This window comes from Pongo pygmaeus, chromosome 20, assembly GCF_028885625.2.
Source record: "Pongo pygmaeus isolate AG05252 chromosome 20, NHGRI_mPonPyg2-v2.0_pri, whole genome shotgun sequence".
Taxonomy (NCBI): Eukaryota; Metazoa; Chordata; class Mammalia; order Primates; family Hominidae; genus Pongo; species Pongo pygmaeus.
In genome coordinates, this window is record NC_072393.2 from 11,423,298 (window position 1) to 11,445,423 (window position 22,126).

The following is a 22,126-nucleotide window of genomic DNA, read 5'->3' on the forward strand; positions in this document are numbered from 1 at the left end:
TTGCCCAGGCTAATTGTTCACTTTAAAAGGGTTAATTATTTTTTTGGAGATGGCGTCTAGCTCTGTTGCCAGGCCGGAGTGCAGTGGTGCAATCTCGGCTCACTGCAACCTCCACCTCCTGGGTTCAAGCAACTCTCCTGCCTCAGCCTCCTGAGTAGCTGAGATTACAGGCGTGTGCCACTATGCCCAGCTAATTTTTGTATTTTTAGTAGAGATGGAGTTTCACCATGTTGGCCAGGATGGTCTCAATCTCTTCACCTCGTGATCCGCCCGCCTAGGTTTACAGGCGTGAGCCACCGTGCCCAGCCTAAAAGGGTTAATTCTGGGCACTGTGGCTTACACCTGTAATCCTGGCACTTTGGGAGGCCGAGGTGGGAGGACTGCTTGACGCCAGGAGTTAGAGATCAGCCTGGGCAACATAGCGAGACCATGTCTCTAGTAAAAAATAAAATAAATAAAATACAGCCTGGACAACTTGGCAAAACCCCGACTCTAAAAAAACAATTCGCTGGGCATGGTGCCACACGCTTGCAGTCCCTGAGGTGGGAGGACTGTTTGAGCATGGGAGGTCAAGGCTGCAGTGAGCTGTGATTGCACCACTGCACTCCAGCCTGGGTGACAAAGTGAGACCCTGTCTCAAAAAATAAAAAATAGAAATAAAATAAAATAAAAAGTTAGAAATAAAGGAGTTAATCTTATGTTTTGTGAACTTCACCTTCTTTTTTTTTTTTTAATAGAGAGGAGGTGGGGGTGCGGGGGTGTCTCTAGGTTCCCCAGGCTGGTCTGGAACTCCTGACCTCAAGCAATTTATCCCACTTTGTTCTCCCAAAGTGCTGGGGTTACAGGCATGAGCCACCTTGGTGAGCCTCACCTTAATTTTTTTTTTTTGAGACGGAGTCTCCCTCTGTCACCCAGGCTGGAGTGCAGTGGCACGATCTCGGCTCACTGCAACCTCCGCCTCCTGGGTTCAAGCAATTCTCCTGCCTTGAGTAGCTGGGATTACAGGCACATGCCACCATGCCCAGCTAATTTTTATATATTTTTTTAGTAGAGATGGGGTTTCACCATGTTGGTTAGGCTGGTCTCGAACTACTGACCTCATGATCTGCCCACTTTGGACTCCCAAAGTGCTAGGATTACAGGCATGAGCCACTGCACCCGGCCAATTTTTTTTTTTTTTTGAGACAGAGTCTTACTCTGTAGCCCAGGCTGGAGTACAGTGGTACGATCTCAGCTCACTGCAACTTCCACCTCCCAGGTTTAAGCGATTCTCCTGCCTCAGCCTCCCGAGTGGCTGGGATTACAGGCACGTGCCACCACGCCCAGCTAATTTTTTAATTTTTTAGTAAAGACAGGATTTCACCATGTTGGTCAGGCTGGTCTTGAACTCCTGACCTCAGGTGATCCGCCCACCTCGGCCTCCCACAGTGCTGGGATTATAGGCATGAGCCATGGTGCCTGGCCTTAATTTTTTGAAAATGAAGCCACTAAAAAAATTTCTTGGAAATTAAAACAAAATTAAATCAATAAAGATAAAGCAGGGTCATGCCTGTTACGGCCCGTCACAGCTCCGTTTTGTTCCTTTGCTATCTTCAGACTATTGGCGATCCCTCTCCTCCTCACTGTCCTCAGTGGGTCCTGGTTTCCCTGCTCTTTTGCCCAGACACCTATTCGTAAGCCCCAGTCACCTCCACAGTACCTGTTTCTGCTTCCCAACACACAGCCGAAGGGAGTGCTCAAACCAGGAATCAGGCCACGCCACTTCCCTGCCTAAACTCCCCTGGTGGTTTCCTGTAGCCCTGAGTCCAAACTGGCTCGAGTCCTGGTGCTCCCTGAAATGCTTATGGCTTGAATTGAAGCACGGGCTAGTGAGCTTCAGGAGACCATGCCTGCTTGTTCGCCATTTGAGTCCCCAGTTTTCAGCCCAGGGAAGCCAGCTGCTGCTCAATGAACTGTCCAGCAGGATGTGGGATGGGGTCATATTAAGAAAGATAAGGACCCCCATATCCTCCACTCCTTCCAGTTTCCACAAGAAGCTCCTGTGTCAGAGACAGCCTGGCCATGAAGAGCAGGGCTCTGAGCTAGACCACCTGGGTTTGGGCCTGTCACTCAGCTGGGATGTCATAAAGTAGGAAGAGCCACCTGGATCTGCAGCAGCCGGGGTCCCCATACCTGGCTGGCTTTGGCATTGACGTCACCGAGCCGGAAGAGCTGAAGGACAGTCTCGATGTCATCCTGGGTCTTCAGGGTGGCCAGGGCGGTTAGCATAATAGGGCTGTAGCCAGCACGGTTCTGTTTGTCCACCTTGCAGACACCTGAGAGAGGTGGTGTGAACCCTTAGACCAGGGATCTCTGCTAGTGGACTGCCCCAAGGAACGTGGATATCACGTCTCCTCCATCAGTCTAGGCATGCCCAATCCCTCCCTTTTCTCAGAGGACCTCACTCTGCCCCAGAGGCCTCCATCTCCATTAGACCAGGGGCTCCTAAAGTTGGAGACAGTCCCTCCTCCATCAGATTTGGGGGCCCTGATGCTGGCATCTATATTTAGGGCTGAGAATAGAAACTGGGTCTCCCCTGTTAATTTTGGAACAGCCATTTACCCTCAGACTGGCCCGTGTCTCCCCCATCAGATTGTGGGTCCTGAGTCCTTCATCAGCCCGGGAGGCTGTCTCCCCCAATAGAAGAGGGAAGGGCAAGTTTCTTACTGACTGAGGACCACATCTTCTTTCCAAGCCCCAGACTTGAGGACGCATCCTTCTCTTAGACCAGGGCTCCAGAGATGTCACCTCCATCATGCAGGTGTGTTAGGGCCACATGTTTTCCCTAACATCACTTCTGCCTTTTCCATTATGCTGGCTAAAGGTAGGGCCCGTGCCTCCCCCACCAGACTGGGAAAGCAGTGTCTCTTCCATCAGACTGGGAGGACAGCATCTCCCCCATAAGACCCGGAGGGTAGAGTCTCTGCTATCAGACTAGGAGAGTCATGTCTGCCTCGTTAGACTAGGAAGGTGGTGTCTCACTCATTAGACTAGGAGGGTGGTGTCTCCACCATTAGACTGGGAAGGCGGCATCTCCTCCATCAGACTGGGAGGGTGACATCCTCGCCATAATGAACTGGGAACGTGTCTCCTTCATTAGATTAGGCAGGTGGTGTCTCCTCCATCAGCCTGGGAGGGTGGCATCTCCTCCATCAGACTGGGAGGGAGGAATCTCCTCCATCAGACTGGGAGGGCCATATACCCCACCCCATTGAACTGGGAAGGTACCGTCTCCTCTATCAAACTGGAAGGCTGGTGTCCCTCCACATCCGATTGGAAGGTGGCATCTGCCACATCAGACTGGGAGAGAGGTGTTCCTTCTATTATACTGAGAAGGCCGTGTCTCCTCCATCATCTTCTCCATCAGATGGGGAGGGCAGTGTGTCTTCCCTATCAGACTGGGCATGGTGGACAGCTGGCTGGTTTAGAGCCGCCTCGTCCTCCCCACTGGGCTCACCGCTGTCGAGCAGCTGCTGCACCACGGGGAAGTTGGCATGAGACACAGAGTAGTGCAGGGCCGTGTTGCCGTTGCTGTCGGCAATGTTGACCACGTAGTCCAGCAGCCGCGCAGACATGGCCCGGAACGTGACCAGGTGCCGCCGCACCAGCTCGGGGTGTGCGTCGCTGCGGCAGGCCAGGCGCAGCCACTCCTGCAGCACTGTGGTGTAGGCCACTTTCTGCATGCGAGTCAGGTGGGAGAGGATGTGAGGGCGGGGGAGGCCCACTGGGACATCCCCCACCCCAGATGGGCCCCCTGGAGCAAAGCGTGGTGCCCTTGTCCTGGAAAAGGATCTCAAGGGAAGTGTAGACGCTCCCAGAGGGAAATGTAGACATCTCTGTCCCAATAAGACCCTTGGAGTGGGGTGCGGACTTTGCAATCCCCAACACGTTCCCCGAGGAAGGTGTGAGCACCTCCACCCTGGATATAATTTCTCTGTCTCTCTCTCTCTCTCTCTTTTTTTTTTTTTTTTTTTTTTTTTTTTATGTGAGACAGAGTCTCGCTGTTGCCTAGGCTGGAGTGCAGTTACATGATCAGGACTCACTGCAGCATCAACCTCCTAGGCTCAAGCTATCCTCCCACCTCTGCCTCCCAAGTAGCTGGGACCACAGGCGTGCACCACTATGCCCAGCTAATTTTTAAAACAATTTGTAGAGGCTGAGTGCAGTGGTTCACGCCTGTAATCTCAGCACTTTGGGAGGCCAGGGTGAGCGGATCACTTGAGGTCACGAGTTCGAGACCATCCTGTCCAACATGGTGAAACCCCATCTCTACTCAAAATACAAAAAATTAGCCAGATGTGGTGGCACATGCCTGTAGTCCCAGCTACTTGGGAGGCTGAGGCAGGAGAATTGCTTGAACCTGGGAGGCAGAGGTTGCAGTGAGCTGAGATCGCACCACTGCACTCCAGCCTGGGTGACAGAGCAAGACTCCATCTCGAAACAAAAAAACAAAAAAAACCAAAAAAACCAAAAAACAAAAAAAACAATTTTTTTGTAGAAATGGGGTCTCACTATGTTGCCCAGGCTGGTCTTGAACTCCTGGCCTCAGGCGATCCTCCTGCCTTGGCCTCCCAAAGCACCGGGATGACAGGCATGAGCCACCGCGCCCAGCCCTGGTTATAATCGCCAAAGTCAAGTGTAGATGCCCAAAAAGGGAAATCTGGATGTCCTGCCCCTGAAGCCCCCAGGAAGAACAGGAACCCAAGGCCAGGCTTGGCCAGTGAGTGTTCGTCCTCCAGCCTCTCCCCATCTCCCTGGCTTCTCTCCGAGGCCCATGACTTGAGCACCACCACCCCCATGCTCTGGGCTTGGGTGTCAGGGTCCCCACTAGGCAGGAGCAGGAAGTCACTGAGGATGACGAGAGGGCACAGGTGGGGTGGAGGTAGGGGTCCGGGGGGGCCACCCTAGGCCCAGGGCCAGATCGTACCAGCTCCCGCTCCGTGAGGGCATTGGGATTGTCCAGGTACTTTTCCAGGGCCAAGCAGGCTGAGATGAGGTCAGGGCTTAGCTCCATCCTGCCGGGAACAGACAAAGCCGGGAACTAAGTAAGCCCTGCTGTGGTGCCTGGGAAGGGACTTGACATTCTGCACCACGTCACTCACACTAGGGTCACCTGAATGGTGGCATCTCAGACTCTCCTTCACCCGGGACACACATTTACATTGCACCCCAAGGGGCAGCTGTGGGGAACATGCAGATCCCCAAGGGAGAGTGGACACACAAGCCAAAGTTTATTCCAAATGCCCAGTGGCAGATGGAAAATATTTCCCAAGGGCAAATTTTTTCACCAGGGGAATAAAAAAGAGACGTAAATAGAACAGGCAAGTAGAGGAAACATCCCAAAGTAGGTGGGTGATTTCGGGATAAACTTTGGCTGGTCCCCCCAAATCCTAACCCTGGCAGCCCAAAATACTTCCACCAGGCCCTTTAGCAAAGCCTCCAGAACTTCAGATGCCCAGAAGGAGCAAGTGTTCGTTTGCTAATTCAGACTAAAGTGTGCATGACTGATAGGAGGGTCCTTCAAAGGGCTTGAACAGTGGGGGTTTGAGGCAGAGGTCATCCACCCCCGGCCCTGCCTGAATCCCTCCCAGCCAGAAAACTGACCTGATCTCCTCCTCCGTGTTTGATCCTGATGCCCCCTCAGCGGTGGGTATGTGCTGAGATTCTCGAGACAGCTGGCACTCCTGCCGGCTGGTCTTGGCCGCTGCCGTCCCTGCAGGCCTGAGCTGGGGGGCTTCGGCCACACTCGGAACCCTCTCCCTCGGCTCTGGGGCCTCGTTCTCTGTGCTGTCGTTGTCTGAGATGTTCTCTGCTGTGCTGGAGTCCTCGGATGATGACTCATACCTGGGGAGGAGCGAGCGGGGCGGGGAGACGCTGCAGAGGGAATGAGAAATGGCGGGAAAGGAAGGCAGGGATCTGGCGACCTGACCTCTGTGGGCCTCAGCTTCCCCATCTGTTCAATGGCAGTATTGACATTCCAGGGCTGTGGGATGTGGTTTACAGGAACTGGCACACAGTAAGCGCTCAATAAACATTAGCAGTGATTATGATCATGCTTGGGGGGAGGGGCACTGCTTTTCACCTGCTGCCCTTTGACACTTCCAGCATACCCACCATTCTTTTTTTTTTGAGATGGAGTCTTGCTCTGTTGCCCAGGCTGGAGTACAGTGGCACTCACTGCAACCTCCGCTTCCTGGGTTCAAGCAATTCTCCTGCCTCAGCCTCCTGGGTAGCTGGGATTACAGGCGCCCGCTACCATGCGTGGCTAATTTTTGTATTTTTAGTAGATACAGGGTTTCACTATTTGGCCAGGCTGGTCTTGAACTCCTGACCGCAATTGATCCGTCCACCTTGGCCTCCCAAAATGTTGGGATTACAGGTGTGAGCCACTGCACTCAGCCATATCCCCCGCCTTTTTAAGATAGGGTCTGACTTTTGCCCAGGCTGGAGTGCAATGGTGCGATCTCGGCTCACTGCAACCTCTGCCTCCTGGGTTCGAGCAATTCTTCTGCCCGAGCCTTCCAAATAGCTGGGACTACAGGTTTGCACCACTGTGCTCGGCTAATTTTTGTATTTTTTAGTAGAGTCAGGGTTTCGCCATGTTGCCATGTTGGCCAGGCTGATCTCGAACTGGGTTTACAGGTGTGAGCCATTGCGCACAGCCACCTCTAGCCTTTTTTTTTTTTTTTGAGATGGAGTCTCGCTGTGTTGCCCAGGCTGGAGTGCAATGGTGTAATCTCGGTTCACTGCAACCTCTGTCTCCTGGGTTCAAGCGATTCTCCTGCCTCAGCCTCCCAAGTAGTTGGGACTGCAGGCACCCACCACACCCAGCTATTTTTTGTATTTTTAGTAGAGATGGAGTTTCACCATGTTGGCCAGGCTCGTCTCGAACTCCTGAACTCAAGTGATCCACCCGCCTCAGCCTCCCAAAGTGCTGGGATTACAGATGTGAGCCACCGCGCCCGGCCACTTCTAGCCCTTCTAACACAGGTGATTCAGACTCCTTTCCACTGCAAATAGGGCTCTCTCGTGTGTCTTGCTGGCTCTGGACAAAACCTAATCAAGGTTCTAGGCTCGGCATTCAAGGCCTCAAACCAACCAACACTTCCTGCATCTCCCACTTCGTGTCACTCTGCTTTCCTGCCTCTGAGCCTTCAACACGCTGTGCTCCTGCCAGGAGAGCCCTCCCCACACCCTCTCTTCACCTTGCTAGCTCCTACTTCTCCCGTACCACCTGTGTCTCCTCCTTCTGGGACTCCCCTAGGGCCACCTGGGGAGTCTTGAGGCCCCGCACCACCTGAGTGTTCCCCATCACGGCTCCAACCACCCATCAGCGCCCAGCTCCCCACTGGACCAGGAGCTCTATCAGGGCAGGAAGTGGAGTCCGGCACCTTCTGTGGGGTAGAGCTGTGCAGCGGTTACACCTTGAGCTCTTGAGCCAGGGCACCCGGGGCTGACTCCTGCGTCACTGAGTGAGCTCCAGCAACGTGCTCAGCCTCCCCATGCCTCAGTTTCCTCATCTCTGTGTTGTGGTTTGATTAGACGAATTAACCAAAGCAAGGAGCTCGAATGAGGTAATTAGGAGGCTCTCGTGCGTGGATGAATGGACGAGGGGGCGGGAAGTATGGCATGGGGGGTGGGGTCTTCTTCTCTCACCCGCCATTGACCCCCACGAACTGGAGGCTCCTCCGGTGGGCCGTGGGGTCTGCAATCTCCTCTTTCCGTTTCATGATAGATCGCACGCCTGCCGGGGGCCCGCCTGGAGGGGAGGACAGAGGAGGTGTTGTGAGAATCCTTCAGGGCCAGACTCCAAACTGGTGCCATCCCGGTGCCCCGTCCCTCTTGGCGGCCACCCACCACTTACCGGCTCCCCCGGCCTCCTCGGACTCTCGGGAGGCTGCTTGCCTGGTGGGCTCCCTGTGGGTGGTGTCCTGGGTGGGCACTCGGCCTGTGCTCTTCTCAGGCTCTGTAAGGGAGGCTACCTCGGACCCCGGCGGTGACGAGGATGATTCGGAAGGAACTTCTGGGAGGCCTGGAGGGACAGGAAATGAGGTGTCTCCTCTCGGTCATAAAAGCCAAACCACCACAGCCCTGCAGGTCATACACCCTGAGCCAGGAGCTGTAACAGGGCTGATTTTTGTGTTACCACATCCAGTCTTTCTGCCCCTTGAAGGGAAGTCAGATTATTACAGATGAGGAAACTGAGGCACAGAGCTGCCAAGGTAACCCCTTGAGCAGGTGGCAGAATCCAGTTTGGTGCCTGCCCAGCAGCTAGTCAGGGACAGGGACAACCCTGTGGCCCCATATTCCTGGCTCGACCCTGAGTGATCGCTAAAAATAAGGTTTGGCCGGGCACAGTGGCTCATGCCTGTAATCCCAGCACTTTGGGAGGCCGAGGTGGGCGAATCACCTGAGATCAGAAGTTTGAGACCAGCCTGGCTAACATGGTGAAACCCCGTCTCTACTAAAAATAGAAAAATTAGCCGGGTGTGGTGGTGCACACCTGTCGTTCCAGCCACTCAGGATGCTGAGGCAGGATAATTGCTTGAACCCGGGAGGCGGAGGTTGCAGTGAGCAGAGATCATGCCATTGCACTCCAGCCTGGGCAACAGAGCAAGACGCTGCTCTTAAAAGAAAAAATCAGATAAAAACATGTCTTGGCGGCCAGGCACAGTGGCTCATGCCTGTAATCCCAGTACTTTGGGAGGCTGAGGCGGGCAGATCATGAGGTCAGGAGTTCAAGACCAGCCTGGCCAACATAGTGAAACCCCATCTCTACTAAGAATACAAAAATTAGCTGGGCATGGTGGGGGGATGCCTGTAATCCCAGCTACTCGGGAGGGTGAGGCAGGAGAATCGCTTGAACCTGGGAGGCAGAGGTTGCAGTGAGCCGAGATCACACCACTGCACTCCAGCCTGGGTAACAGAGAGAGACTGTCCTGAAAATAAAAAAAAAATTTAAAAAACACATCCTGACTAAAAAAACGAAACGAAACAAAAGACAACCAAAGACAACAAAACAAAACACACACCCAGGTTGGTCTGAGGACAAAGGTGACTTCCTGGATGCTGAGGTCCTGGACTGCCAGCCAACAGCGTGGAATAAAAGTCCAGTTTCCTTTTTGTGTAGCCACCAATGTCTTGGAATCCACTCAGGTCCCCCTGGGCCACATATGGCTGCTTTGTAAGACAGGGTTTCACTCACTTCAACCAAGCTTGAGTACAGAGATGCGATCTCGGCTCACTGTAACCTGTGCCTCCCGGATTCAAGTGATTCTCCTGCCTCAGCCCCCTGAGCGGCAGGCAGTAAAGGCGCATGCCACTGTGCCCGGCTAATTTTCTGTAATGTTTGTAGAGATGGGGTTTCACTATATTGCCCAGGCTGGTCTTGAACTCCTGAGCTCAAGTGATCCGCCTTCCAAAGTGCTGGGATTACCGCCTGAGCAGCACTGCCCAGCCCATGCATGGTTTCTGTGTCAGCATTTCCTCGGGGGTTCCCCTTCCTGTCCCCCGGGGCGCCAACTCTGAAGACCAATTAATCTGAATTCCCTTTAATGGCTAAAAAGGTTGTTGGTGTTTTTTTCTTTGTGACAGGATCTTGTTATATTGTCCAGGTTGCCCTGGAACTCCAGAGCACAGGGATCCTCCCACCTCAGCCTCTCACATAGCTGGGATTATAGGCATGAGCCACTATGCCCAGCCTTAAATTTTTTTGCCATATACAGTGACTTTCTGAGGCCCACAGGCAATATTCAACTTTAGTACAGAACGGTGACCAAATGCTGGACACAGGCAAAGAGTAACATAGACAAAGCCGGCTGCATGAGACACTCGGTCATCGGCATGGCCAACAGCATCCCCAGACCAGGGTGTGGCCAGCTCACACCACAGAAAACATAAAAACCATGCCAGAGCCAGGGCTTGAACTCATGAGTGGGGAACCGAGCGAGAGCAAACGCCAGTTGCTATGTCAGTGTCTTGATTTTTCTTTTTAAACTTGGCAATAAATTCACATGAAACAAACAAACATACTGCATGGCCAGGAGACAGATTCACAATCTCAATCTCTGCCCAAAATGCAGGGTGCCTAACTTGAAATCCTGGGAGAGGCCGGGCGTAGTAGCTCACGCTTGTAATCCCAGCACCTTGGGAGGCTGAGGTGGGTGGGTCACTTGAAGTCAGGAATTAAGAGACCAGCCTGGCCAACATGGCAAAACCCCGTCTCTACTAAAAATATAACAGTTAGCCGGGCATGGTGGTGGACATTTGTAATCCCATCTACTCAGGAGGCTGAGGCAGGAGAATCGCTTGAACCCGGGAGGCGGAAGTTGCAGTGAGCCGAGATAATGCCACTGCACTCCAGCCTGGGGGATAGAGCGAGACTGTCTCCAAAAAAAAAAAAAAAACAAAAAAGAAATCCTGGGAGAGCCAAAAAATGAGGTGGAGCAATATTATGCTAAGTGAAAGAAGCCAGATGCAAAAGGGACAAAAACATTGCATGATTCGATTCACAGGAGTTCCCTAGAGTTGTCAAGGTTTATTATTATTATTTGATACGTCCCTCTCCATCATCCAGGCTGGATTGCAGTGGCGTGATACGTCTCTCTCCATTGTCCAGGCTGGATTGCTGTGACGTGATCTCGGCTCACTGCAAACTCTGCCTCCCAGGTTCAAGTGATTCTCCTGCCTCAGCCTCCTGAATAGTTGGGATTACAGGTACCCACTACCATGCCTGGCTAATCTTTGTATTTTTACTAGAGACAAGGTTTCACCATGTTGGCCAGGATGATCTCGAACTCCTGACCTCAAGTGATCCATCTGCCTTGGCCTCCGAAAGTGCTGGGGTTACAGGTGTGAACCACTGCGCCCGGCCCTAGAGTTATCAGATTTAAACAGACAGAAAATAGAATGGTGGATGCCGGGGGCTGGGGGAAGGAGAATGGGAAGTGAGTGTTTAATGGGGACAGAGTTTCAGTTTGGAAAGATGAGAAAGTTCTGAAGATGGATGGTGGTGATGGTTGCACAATAGTGTGAATGGGCTGGGCATGGTGGCTCACACCTATAATCCCAGGACTTTGAGAGGCTGAAGCGGGAGGATCTCTTGAGTCCAGGAGTTTGAGACCAGCTTGGGCAACACAGGGAGATCCTGTCCCTAACAAATACAAGAAAAAACAAACAAACAAAAAATGATGCAAAAGTACTTAATGCCACTGAATTATATACTCAAAAATGGATAAGATGGTTAAATTTTTTTTTTTTTTTTGAGATGGAGTCTTGCTTTGTCATCCAGGTTGGAGTGCAGTGATGCGATCTTGGCTCACTGCAACCTCTGCCTCCTGGGTTCAAGCCATTCTCTTGCCTCAGCCTCCTGAGTAGCTGGGATTACAGGTGTGTGCCACCACGCCCGGCTAATTTATATTTTTAGTAGAGATGGGGTTTCGCCATGTTGGCCAGGCTGGTCTCAAACTCCTGATCTCCAGTGATCCGCCTGCCTCAGCCTCCCAAAGTGCTGGGATTACAGGCTTAAGCCAACACGCCCGGCCAGATGGCAAATTTTATGTTTTATCTATGTTACCACAATATTGTAAATGGTGAAAAAATTTGAGAGGCTGAGGCAGGAGGATCGCTTGAGGCCAGGAGTTCAAGACCAGCCTGGGCAACATAGCAAGACTCTATCTCTACAAAAAATTTAAAAATTAGCCAGGTGTGGTGGAGTGCGCCTATAGTCCTAACTACTTGGGACTATACTTGGCTGAGATGAGAGGATTGCTTGAGCCTGGGAGTTTGAAGTTACATTGAGCTATGACAGCACTGCTGCACTCCAGCCTGGGTGACAGAGTGAGACCCTATCTTTAAAAAAAAAAAAAACAAACAGCCAGGCACGGTGGCTCACGATTGTAACCCCAGGACTTTGGGAGGCTGAGGCAGGCCAATCACAAGGTTAGGAGATCGAGACCATCCTGGCTAACACGGTGAAACTCCATCTCTACTAAAAATATAAAAAATTAGCCAGGCATGGTGGTACGTGCCTGTAGTCCCAGGTACTTGGGAGGCTGAGGCAGGAGAATCGCTTGAACCCAGGAGGCAGAGCTTGCAGTGAGCCGAGATTATGCCACTGCACTCCAGCCTGGGTGACAGAGTGAGACTCTATCTCAAAAAAAAAAAAAAAAAAAAAAGTGAACAAAATAAAACCAAACAAACTAGAGCAGAACCAAAGCCCACTCCGCCTCAACAGAAAAGCAGGCAGTGACTTCAAAACCTGGGATGGCTCCTTCCAGTCTAAGGAATTGAAGGTTAGACATGGAATGCTAGCATAACAAGAAGTTATAATAAAATTGATGATACTTCTTATTGTTATCCCACTGGGGAATGGGGTCAACTGACACTAAAATTTACACAAAAGAACTAAAGTCCATTGATAAGCTAAGACAATTCTACAAAATAAGAGCAAAGATGGAGTAGTTGGTCTATGAGAGAGTAAAACATATTTCAAAGCCACAACCATGAGAACAGCAGGGCATTTATGCATTAATACATGAGAACAGCAGGGCATTTATGCATTAATAAATGGACCAATGGGACAGAGAAGACAGCCCAGCACAGGCTCCAATCTCTGGGCATTGAGTGTAAGACAGAGGGGGTTTCCACAAGCCAGTGGGAGACAGTGGATTCTGTGGTGTGGTTTTGGGAGAAGCAGCTTACTTTACATGAGAAGAACCAAGCTGGATCTCTATCTCATAGCATACACAAGAAAGAAACTGTGAAGAATTAAAATGAAGGTGCAACTACAAAGCTAAAGGGAGATAATGTAGCAGACTATCAGGGACTCAGGAAGGGGAAAGATTCATTCATTCATTCATTCATTCAGTGACAGAGTCTCACTCTGTTGTCCAGGCTGGAGCGCAGTGGCGTGATCACAGCTCATTCCAGCTTCAAACTCCTCAGCTCAAGTGATCCTCCCGCTTCAGCCTCCCGAGTAGCTGGGACTACAGGCATGCACCACCACGCCCAGCTAATTTTTTTTTTTGAGACAGTCTTGCATTGTCACCCCAGGCTGAAGTGGAGTGGGGCCATCTCAGCTCACTGCAACCTTCACCTCCCTGGTTCAAGCGATTCTCCTGCCTCAGCCTCCCGAGTAGCTGGGATTACAGGTGCCTGCTACCATGCCCAGATAATTTTTTTGTATTTTTAGTAGAGATGGGGTTTCACTATGTTGGCCAGGCTGGTCTTGAACTCCTGGCCAATTTTTGTATTTTTTGTAGAGATGGGGGTCTTACTATGTTGCCTAGGCTGGCCTGGCACTCCTGGGCTCAAAGCAATTTTCCCACCAAAGTGTTGAGATCACAGGTGTAAGTCAATGTGCCCAGTTAAGATTCTTTTAAAAATTCTTCCAAGCACAATCCACATATGCAAAATATAATGGTTTTAACTATATTCAAAATGAAGACTTCTGGCCAGGCATGGTGGCTCATGCCTGTAATCCCAACACTTTGGGAGGCCAAAGTGGGCGGATCACTTGAGTCAGGAGTTCAAGATCAGCCTGGCCAACATGGTGAAACCCAGTCTCTACTGATAATACAAAAATTAGCAGAGTATGGTGGCAGGCACCTGTAATCCCTGCTACTCGGGAGGATGAGGCAGGAGAATTGCTTGAACCTGGGAGGCGGAGGTTGCAGTGAGCCGAGATCGTGCCACTGCACTCCAGCCTGGATGACAGAGCGAAACTCCGTCTCAAAAACAAAAACAAAAATGAAGACCAACTAAGATCCTCATGGGTGCGGTAGGGGAGTGCCGGAGATTGGCACAGGCAAAAATTGGCAAGGGATAATCTTCTAAAACAGGGTCAACAAACTTTCTGGGAAGGGCTAGATAGCAAACATTTTTGGTTACGTCAAACATAAGGACTTGGTTGCAACTGCTCAACTGTGGCATAGTTCTAACACAAAACCAGTCACAGTATGTAAGTGATTCCGTGTGGCTGTATCCAATAAGTTTGAATTTCACATAATCTTGTTCATGTCAAGAAATATTTTTTTTGAGACAGGGCGAGACTCTATTTTTTTTTTAATGTGAAAAAAAAAATCAATAAATAAACTAGAGCAGCACCTAAATTCCATTCTGCCCCAACAGAGAAGCAGGCAGTGACTTCAGGAAACTTCTCTTTTTTCTTTTTTTTTGAGATGAAGTCTCGCTCTTGTTGCCCAGGCTGGAGTGCAATGGCGCGATCTCAGCTCACTAGCAACTTTTGCCTCCCGAGGTCAAGCAATTCTCCTGCCTCAGCCTTCCGAGTAGCTGGGATTACAGGCATCCGCCATCATGCCCGGCTAATTTTTGTATTGTTGTAGAGATGGGTTTCACCATGTTGGCCAGGGTGGTCTCGACCTCCTGACCTCAGTTGAGCCACCGCGCCCAGTCTACTTCAGGCAACTTCTGTTGCCCAGGCTGGAGTGTAATCATAGCTTGCTGCAGCCTCAAAATCCTGGGCTTGCCGGGCATGGTGGCTCACACCTGTAATCCCAGCACTTTGGGAGGCCGAGGTAGGTGGATCGCCTGAGCCCAGGAGTTTGAGACCAGCCTGGGCAACATGGTGGAACCCCATCTCCACAACAAAAAAATTCCTGGGCTCAAGGAATCCTCCTGCCTCAGCCTCCCAAGTAGCTGAGACTACAGCTGCACGCCACCATGCCAAACTAATTTTTAATTTTTTTGTAGAGATGGGGTGTCACTATATTGCCCAGGCTGGTCTCAAACTCCTGGCCTCAAGTGATCCTTCTGCCTTGGCCTCCCAAAGTGCTGGGATTACAGGTGTGAGCCACTGTACTTGGCCCAAAATATATTTTTTAAATCATTCAACCATTTAAAAAAAACTTAAAAATCATTCTTAGCTTTGGGTTGTAGAAAAACAGGTTTCAGGCTGTATCTGGCCCACAGGCCGTAGTTTGCCAGTTTTGACTCTGGAAGATACCAGCAACTTCTAAAAACTGCTCAGAGAAAAAAATGGAGAAAGGCTACAAGTAAGACTTACAGAGGAACTTTATTAGGCATACACAGAGAAGCCATATCTCTCACTGCCTGTTAGAGCTATATCAATGAAAACAATAAGGAGGGCTGAATTCCGAGGCTCACATTTATAATCCCATGGCTTTGGGAGGCTGAGGTGGATCACTTCAGCCCTGGAGTTCGAGACCAACCTAAGCAACAGAGCAAGACCCCATCTCTACAAAAAATTACCCGAATGTGACGGCACTTGCCTTTAGTCCTAGCTACTCAGGAGGCTGAGGTGGAGGGATCACTTGGGCCCGAGAGGTTGAGGCTGCAGTGAACTGTGACTGTGCCACTGCACTCCAGCCTGGGTGACACAATGAGACCATCTCAAAAAACAAACAAAACAATGAGGAGATACCATTATGTAGCAGTTATCAGATGGATAAAAAAAATGAGAAAGACAGGGCCAGGCGTGGTAGCTCACGCCTGCAATCCCAGCACTTTGGGAGGCCGAGGCGGGTGGATCACCTAAGGACGGGAGTTTGAGACCAGCCTGGCCAACATGGTGAAACCCCGTCTCTACTAAAGATACAAAAATCAGCCAGGCGTGGTGGCGGGCGCCTGTAATCCCAGCTACTAGAGATGCTGAGGCACAAGAATCGCTTGAACCTGGGAGGCGGAGGTTGCAGTGAGCCAAGATTGCGCCACCGCACTCCAGCCTGGGCAACAGAGCAAGACTCTGTCTCAAAAAAGAAAAAAAAAGAAAGAGGGCCAGGCGCGGTGGCTCACACCTGTTAATTCTAGCACTTTGGGAGGCCAAGGCGGGCAGATCAACTGAGGTCGGGAGTTGGAGACCAGCCTGACCAACATGGAGAAACCCCGTCTCTACTAAAAATACAAAATTAGCCGGGCATGGTGGCGCATGCCTGTAATCCCAGCTACTCGGGAGGCTGAGGCAGGAGAATCGCTTGAACCCAGGAGGTGGAGGTTACGGTGAGCCAAGATCGCGCCACTGCACTCCAGCCTGGGCAACAAGAGTGAAACTCTGTCTCAAAAAAAAAGAAGAAAAATTAGAAAGACAGATAAAGCCATATGTTGGTGAGGATACGAGAAAATGGACACCTTGAACCGGAGCACGGTGTTAGGAGTGCGGATAGGGACAGCCTTTTTTGGAAAGGATCAGACAGGACTTGGAGTGAAGTTGCAAATCCTCTAGGAATGGGCAGTCCCACAGGAGGGGACATGTGAAGATGACTCCAGCATTGTTTGTGGTGGCCGGAAATTAGAAGTAACCAGATACCTACTGTGAGGGGATTAGGGAAGAGTGTAGGTGGGTGGGGTGGCTCACACCTGTAATCCCAGAACTTTGGGAGGCCAAGGCGGGCAGATCATGAGGTCAGGAGTTTGAGACCAGCCTGGCCAACGTGGTGAAACCCTGTTTCTACTAAAAATACAAAAATTAGCCAGGCGTGGTGGCGCACATCTATAATCCCAGCTACTTGGGAGGCTGAGGCAGGAGAATTGCTTGAACCCGGGAGGCAGAGGTTACAGTGAGCCGAGATCACGCCACTGCACTCCACCCTGGGCAACAGAGCGAGATTCCATCTCAAAAAAAAAAAGGAAGAAAAAAAAGAAAAGAAAAAGTGACAAACCAGATTTACAAACATCAGTGTGGAGAGTTCAAAAATAGTGTAAGGAGAGGAAAAAATAAGAAACAGAAAGAGATTTTTGTTTTTCTGAAGCACAACACCATTTAAGGAAATGAAGCACGCACAAGGCATATTTTTCAAGGACACTCAAATGTCTAAATAAGTTTCTGGAAGGTGGATTGTAAGGAATGGTATTAGATGGGGTGGGGGTGGTACTGACGGTGGAGAGCGGAGGGTGGTGAGCTTCAGCCTGTGGGTGCTGTTTTTACATTTTTAACTGGATGGGAAAGAAGAATTTAATTTGGGACTCATGAAAAGTATGTGAAATAGAAATTTCAGGGTCTGCAAATAAAGTTTTATTGGAACACAGCCATGTTCGTTCATTTCCATATTGTCTATGGCTGCTTTTGCAACTGCAAAATGAAGGCTCTGAAGCACCAAACTCAAAAATGTATACATTAAATATGTGCATTTTTTTGCATATTAAGTATACATCAATAAAATCAGAAGAAGCTGGGCATGGTGGCACACGCCTGTAATCCCAGCTATTTAGGAGGCTGATGTGGAAAGATCACTTCAGTCCCCGAGTTTGAAACCAGCCTGGGCAACATAGTGAGACCTCATCTCAATAAAAAGGATAAAAGGAATAAAAATAAAGTGGGGAGGAAAAAAGAACTGAGGCAGAGTTGAATCAATGCAATAGAGACTGTATGACCTGCAAAAGTGAAAATATTTACTGACCCTTAGCATTGAAGTTTGAAGGTGGAGGTTGAAGGTGAAAAAATAATAAGTAATACAAGAGAAGTGGTCTGCACAGGCTAATGTGGATGGTTGTCAGGAGCTGAGGAATGAGATGAACTCAGTTTTGGACTCCTGAAGGCCAAAATAAATTTTTTTTTTTTTTTTGAGATGGAGTCTCAGTCTCACTCTGTCACCCAGGCTGGAGTGCAGCGATGCGATCTCAGCTCACTGCAATTTCCACCTCCCCGGTTCAAGCGATTCTCCTGTCTCAGCTTCCCAAGTAGCTGGGATTACAGGTGTGTGCCACCACACCTGGCTAATTTTTGTATTTTTAGTAGAGATGGGGTTTTGCCATGTTGCCCAGGCTGGTCTTGAGCTCCTGATCTCAGGTGATCTGCCCACCTTGGCCTCCTAAAGTTCTGGGATTATAGGCATGAGCCACCACACCTGGCCCATAATAAGTTTTTGTTTTTTTTTTTAATTTAGGCTGGGTGCGGTAGCTCATTCCAGTTTGTTCAACCCCTTGATAAGCTCGAGCCTCTGTTTATCTCAGGGCCTTTGTCCCTGCTGTGCTCCTCCCTGGAACATTGTTTTTTCCACCTCTTCTGGTGACTTCTTTCCTTTCACGTCTTCATTCAAAGATGCTCCTTGGAGGGCGAGTGCTGTGGCTCACGCCTGTAATCCCAGCACTTTGGGAGGCGGAGGTGGGCAGACCACAAGGTTAGGAGTTCAAGACCAGCCTGGCGAACATAGTGAAACCCTGTCTCTACAGGAAAATTAGCTGGGTGTGGTGATGGGTGCCTGTAATCTCAACTACTTGGAAGGTGGAGGCAAGGAGAATCGTTTGAACCCAGGAGGTGGAGGTTGCAGTGAGCTGAGATAGCGCCACTGCACACCAGTCCGGGTGGCAGTGCAAGACTCCATCTCAAAAAAAAAAAAAAAAGATGCACCTTTGAGAGGCTATAGAGCCAAGAGCTGACCTCGGGCACCAAATATCAACCATGCCTGGTACCATGATGAACACCTGACATGAATTGATTCTCTCTCCCCCACCCCCACCCACAAGATTGGTCTTGCCCAGGCTGGAGTACAGTGGCGTGGTCACAACTCACTGTAGCCTTGACCCCCTGGGCTCAAGCAATCCTCCTGCTTTGGCCTCTGAAAGCTCTAGGATTATAGGCATAAGCCACTACGCCTGGCTGAATTGACATATTAAAGCCTCACATTATTCCAGTGATACTGTGCCATCAGGACCCCCGATTTGCAAATGAGGAAACTGAGGCATAGAGAGATTTCATCACTTGCTCAAAGGCCGAGAAGGTTGGATCACCTGAGGTCAGGAGTTTGAGACCAGCCTGACCAACATGGTGAAACCCCATCTCTACTAAAAATACAAAAATTAGTCAGTCATGGTGGTGCATGCCTGTAATCCCAGCTACTCGGGAGGCGGAGGCAGAAGAATCACTTGAACTCGGGAGGCGGGGGTTGCAGTGAGCCGAGACTGCACCACTGCACTCCAGCCTGGGTGACAGAGCAAGACTCTGTCTCAAAAAAAAAAAAAAAAAAAAAAAAGGAAGATATAGAAATGAATTAAGACATTCCAGCTTGGCTCAAGCAAGGCAGAGATTGGGGCTGGCTGCAGCAAGAGGGAATAAAATGAGACTCCAGGAAGAACTTTCAGGGCAGCAGCTTGCATGCAAAGAAGGTGGACATTGCTATGTCTGTTTGTCCTGCAGGCAGAAGGCCTCTCAGCTGCTCTGGGAGGCACGTCTGGAATGGTGGTTGCCTCTCAGAGATTCCGAGGCTGGGCCAGGCGGGGCCTCTGGCAGGGGGCCAGAACCTCAGGGCCTGGTGTTTGGGATAGACATAGGACAGGCGGGTAGTGTCCAGAGCGGGCCAGGAACAACACGGGCCGGCGAGAAAACACAGCTGGGTCCCTGCCCTCCAGCCTGTGCCCTCCGGTCTGTCAGTAGGGGCTCTGGCCACCTGACATTCGCGGCTGGGATGAGAACTTGGGCCCTACCTTCAAGCCCTGCTGCAGATTCAAGCTGTCCTGGGTTTATTTCTTTTTTCTTTTCTTTTTTTTTTTTTTTGAGATGGAGTCTCACCGTCATCCAGGCTAGAGTGCAGTGGTGCGACCTCGGCTCAATGCAACCTCTGCCTCCTAGGTTCAAGCAATTCTCCTCCTTTAGCCTAGCTAGAACTACAGGCGTGTGCCACCATGCCCAGCTAATTTTTGTATTTTTAGTAGTGACGGGGTTTCGCCATATTGGCCAGGCTGGTCTTGAACCCCTGAGCTCAGGTGATCCACCCACCTCAGCCTCCCAAAGTGCTAGGATTACAGGCCTGATGTCCTGGGTTTGCATACTGGCTCAGTTGAGCCACTTCCTGCCTGTGTGACACAGGACAAATGAATCTCCTCCCTAAGCCTCAGTTTCCCCAGGTATGAACAGGTTGACCAGAACATTATCAGCAGAAGCAGCAACCAGTACTTAACCATGTGCATTAATTCATAAATTCCCCACCTCTCTAGAGGTGGAGAGCGTTATCATGCCACTTCACAAACAGGGACGTTTAGGGCTAGAGAGGTGATGTTGCTCACCCAGTATCACACAGCATGAGTTTGAACGCACCTGGCAGAGCCTCCCTGACCATGTTTCTAGAAGAACAGTTGTCATTATTATTATTGTTGTTGAGACACAGTTTCACTCTGTTGCCCAGGCTGGAGTGCAGTGGCATGATCTCAGCTCACTGCAACCTCCGGCTCCCAGGATCAAGCGATTCTTGTGCTTCAGTCTCCCAAGTAGCTGGGATTACAGGCGCCCACCACCACGCCCAGCTAATTTTTGTATTTTTAGTAGAGACGGGGTTTCACCATGTTGGCCAGGCTGGTCTTGAACTCCTGGCCTCAAGTGATCTGCCTGCCTCTGCCTCCCAAAGTGCTGGGATTACAGGCGTGAGCCACCGTGCCCAGCCAGCTGTCATTATTATTATTAATTATTTTGAGATACAGTTTCACTCTGTTGCCCAGGCTGCAGGGCATTGGTGTGATCTTGGCTCACTGCAACCTCCGCCTCCTGGGTTCAAGCGATTCTCCTGCCTCAGCCTCCGGAGTAACTGGGACTACACGTGTGCGCCACCACGCCCGGCTAATTTTTGTATTTTTAATAGAGACAGGGTTTCACTGTGTTGGCCAGGCTGGTCTTGAACTCCTGGCCTCAAGCGATCCACCTGCCTCGGCCTCCAAAGTGTGGGATTACAGGCGTGAGCCACTGCGCCCGGCCCAGCTGTCATTATTATGAATCATTTGGGTGGCTTCTCCCAGGGACCTCGGGACAACCCGGCAGCTGACATTCTGCACAGCCGGCATCCCCTTTCCTGGCATGAGGACTCAGTACTTCCTCTGGGAAGCACCCCCTTCCTCCCTCAAAGGCCACAGGGCTTGGGTGGGGCTCCCCTACCCCCGGCGTCCATGGCTAGGCAGACAGGGACACCGTGATTGGCTCAGCAATGGGCACATGACCCAGGCCAGCCAATGAGGGCCCCCTCTGGGATTTTTACTGGTGCTCTTTGGATTAAGGAGCTCCCTCTCCACTAAACTGGACAGACAGATGCCTGGAGCAGTGAGGTCACCTTCCTTGCCTGCCTGAAAGAGAAGCTCCCAGGGTAAACAAGAAGAGAAAGGCACCAAGTTAGATTCCTGATGATATCTGGGCACTGAGGCCAGCGTGGTGGCTCATGCTTGTAGTCCCAGCACTCTGGGAGGCCAAGACAGGAGCATCACTTGAGCCCAGAAGTTTGAGACCAGCCTGGGCAACATAACGAGACTTTGTCTCTACAAAAAATAAAAAAAATTAACGAGGCACAGTGGTGCGTGCCTGTAGACCCAGCTACTTGGGAGGCTAAGGCGGGAGGACTGCTTGAGCCTAGGAGGTCAAGGCTGCAGTGAGCCATGACTCATGCATGCACTCATGGAGTGCACCAACTGCACTCCAGCCTGGGCAATGGAGCGAGACTCTATCTCTTAATAACAACAAGATATTTGTGCACCTGGATCCAGCCATGCCTGAAGCTGTCATCAGTTACATAATAACACATTTCCTTTTCACTGCTTAAACAGGTCCGAGATTGATTCCTGCCACTTACTGAATAAACGGAGGATTTCTGCCTGGTAAACCAACAGCCTTGCGGAACTTTCCCCCAAATACCTCCCGCTTTCTGGATACTGACAAAGTGGCAGTCACCTAATTTCTCTGCATGGTTGCTACAGCCCTGAGGTTGGCTGCACAATTCTCCCCCTTTTGTGGATGATAAGACAGAGACTCTTAAGAGTTGGAGTGATGTGTCTGGTGGAAGGTCAGGGCTGGGGCTGGACCTTGGCATTCTTTTTTTTTTTTTTTTTTTTTTTGAGACAGAGTCTCCCTCCGTTGCCCAGGCTGGAGTGCAGTGGTGTAATCTCGGCTCACTGCAACCTCTGCTTCCCCAGTTCAAGCGGTTCTCCTGCCTCAGCCTCCTGAGTAGCTGAGGTTACAGGCGCACGCCACCACACCTGGCTAATTTTTGTATTTTTAGTAGAGATGGGTTTCACCATGTTGGCCAGGCTGGTCTCCAACTTCTGACCTCAAGTGATCTGCCCGCCTTGGCCTCCCAAAGTGCTGGGATTACAGGCATGCGCCACCGCCCCCTGCCTGGATCCTGGCATTCTGAGGGTC

The 22,126-nt window shown here is 50.7% G+C and overlaps 1 protein-coding gene across 16 annotated transcripts in view; it reads right to left on the reverse strand.

Annotated features, from left to right (window-relative positions):
* KANK2 (KN motif and ankyrin repeat domains 2) overlaps positions 1-22,126 on the reverse strand; it is a 33,742-nt gene that overhangs the window by 6,516 nt on the left and 5,100 nt on the right. For 8 of the 16 annotated variants that reach the window (XM_063657832.1, XM_054463969.2, XM_054463968.2 and 5 more), the window contains 6 exons: positions 7,904-8,071; positions 7,696-7,798; positions 5,644-5,883; positions 4,967-5,054; positions 3,497-3,716; positions 2,173-2,315 (listed from right to left, as the gene is read on the reverse strand). In XM_063657832.1, the coding sequence (XP_063513902.1) occupies positions 2,173-2,315; positions 3,497-3,716; positions 4,967-5,054; positions 5,644-5,883; positions 7,696-7,798; positions 7,904-8,071 (962 nt within the window). Of the gene's footprint in view, positions 1-2,172; positions 2,316-3,496; positions 3,717-4,966; positions 5,055-5,643; positions 5,914-7,695; positions 7,799-7,903; positions 8,072-22,126 lie in introns of all 16 variants that reach the window. The other 8 variants (XM_054463962.2, XM_063657828.1, XM_054463963.2 and 5 more) reach the window with 1 other exon arrangement.